This window comes from Sinocyclocheilus grahami, unplaced genomic scaffold, assembly GCF_001515645.1.
Source record: "Sinocyclocheilus grahami isolate Dianchi unplaced genomic scaffold, SAMN03320097.WGS_v1.1 scaffold1129.1, whole genome shotgun sequence".
NCBI classification, from domain to species: domain Eukaryota; kingdom Metazoa; phylum Chordata; class Actinopteri; order Cypriniformes; family Cyprinidae; genus Sinocyclocheilus; species Sinocyclocheilus grahami.
Window position 1 is genome coordinate 289,273 of NW_015506308.1, and position 989 is coordinate 290,261.

Here is a 989-nt window from a genome sequence, read left to right on the forward strand (position 1 = left end):
AGTGTTTCAACAATATTATTTCAGAAAGCAATTTTTAATTAAAAAACGACTTAAAGGGGTCATGAGAAACCAAATTTCCCTTGATCTTTTGATGCAGAAGAGGTCTTTTTATGCATAATACATCCTGCAAGTTCATAACTTAAAATGTCCTCATAATCAAAACATTTATATTTAATTTCAATTAACAGGTAACAATTAACTCACCGCACATGCTAGGCTCCCTCCCGCGTCTCTCACCCTCCAGACCCCGTCATTGGTCCCCGCGGTCAGTCCGTCACACAGACAGCCAATCAGAAGCAGGTTGTCACGAGGGAGAGCTTTATAAGCGGGCAGCTTTAGCTCCGCCCCCCTGGCGTGTTCCCGGTAGTGGGCGGAGCTCCAGCTGAGGCTGCTGCAGCAGGCGGTTCTCTGATCGCGGATCAGCTCCGACACGGACACAAACCTGATAGAAATACAGACAGAAATTACTGCAAACAGACCACTGGTATATGATAAAAACAATAACAATAAAATAAATATGCCGAAGTGTGAATATGGTGCATGTCAGAAAAGATGACTAATTAAACCAACATGTCCAATAACAAGTGGGGAAGCATCTGTACTGGCAGTAAATTTGGTTTTTTATTTTTAGATTACAATAAAACAGACGACATTCATCAAATGGTTCACAGTTTTCCAAACTCATACTGCACACAGTGTAGATCCTGCAGAATCGGCGAGAGCAGTAGTGGAGAGGGACACACCTGAGCTTCAGACTCACCTGTAGCTGACAGGTAGACCAGTGCTGTCTGAGCCGACGGCCGTCTGAACCTTCGACAGCACGGCCAGAGCCAGACGAGACACAGACAGACCCAGAGACGCATCGATGAGAGGATGAAGCTGCTGCTGCACTGCCTCAAACACTGCAGAGAGCCAGCGCTGCTCCTGAAACACACAACACACATCAGTACCATACACACTCACACACTCACATACACACACACACATAA

General features: G+C 45.6%; 1 protein-coding gene across 1 annotated transcript in view; it reads right to left on the reverse strand.

Moving 5' to 3' along the window:
- The window catches only part of ctc1 (CTS telomere maintenance complex component 1), a 33,460-nt gene that overhangs the window by 29,770 nt on the left and 2,701 nt on the right, over positions 1-989 (reverse strand). The window contains exons 2-3 of the mRNA XM_016252731.1: positions 761-924; positions 205-442 (exon numbers count right to left, since the gene is read on the reverse strand). Of these exons, the coding sequence (XP_016108217.1) occupies positions 205-442; positions 761-924 (402 nt within the window). The remainder of the gene's footprint in view (positions 1-204; positions 443-760; positions 925-989) is intronic.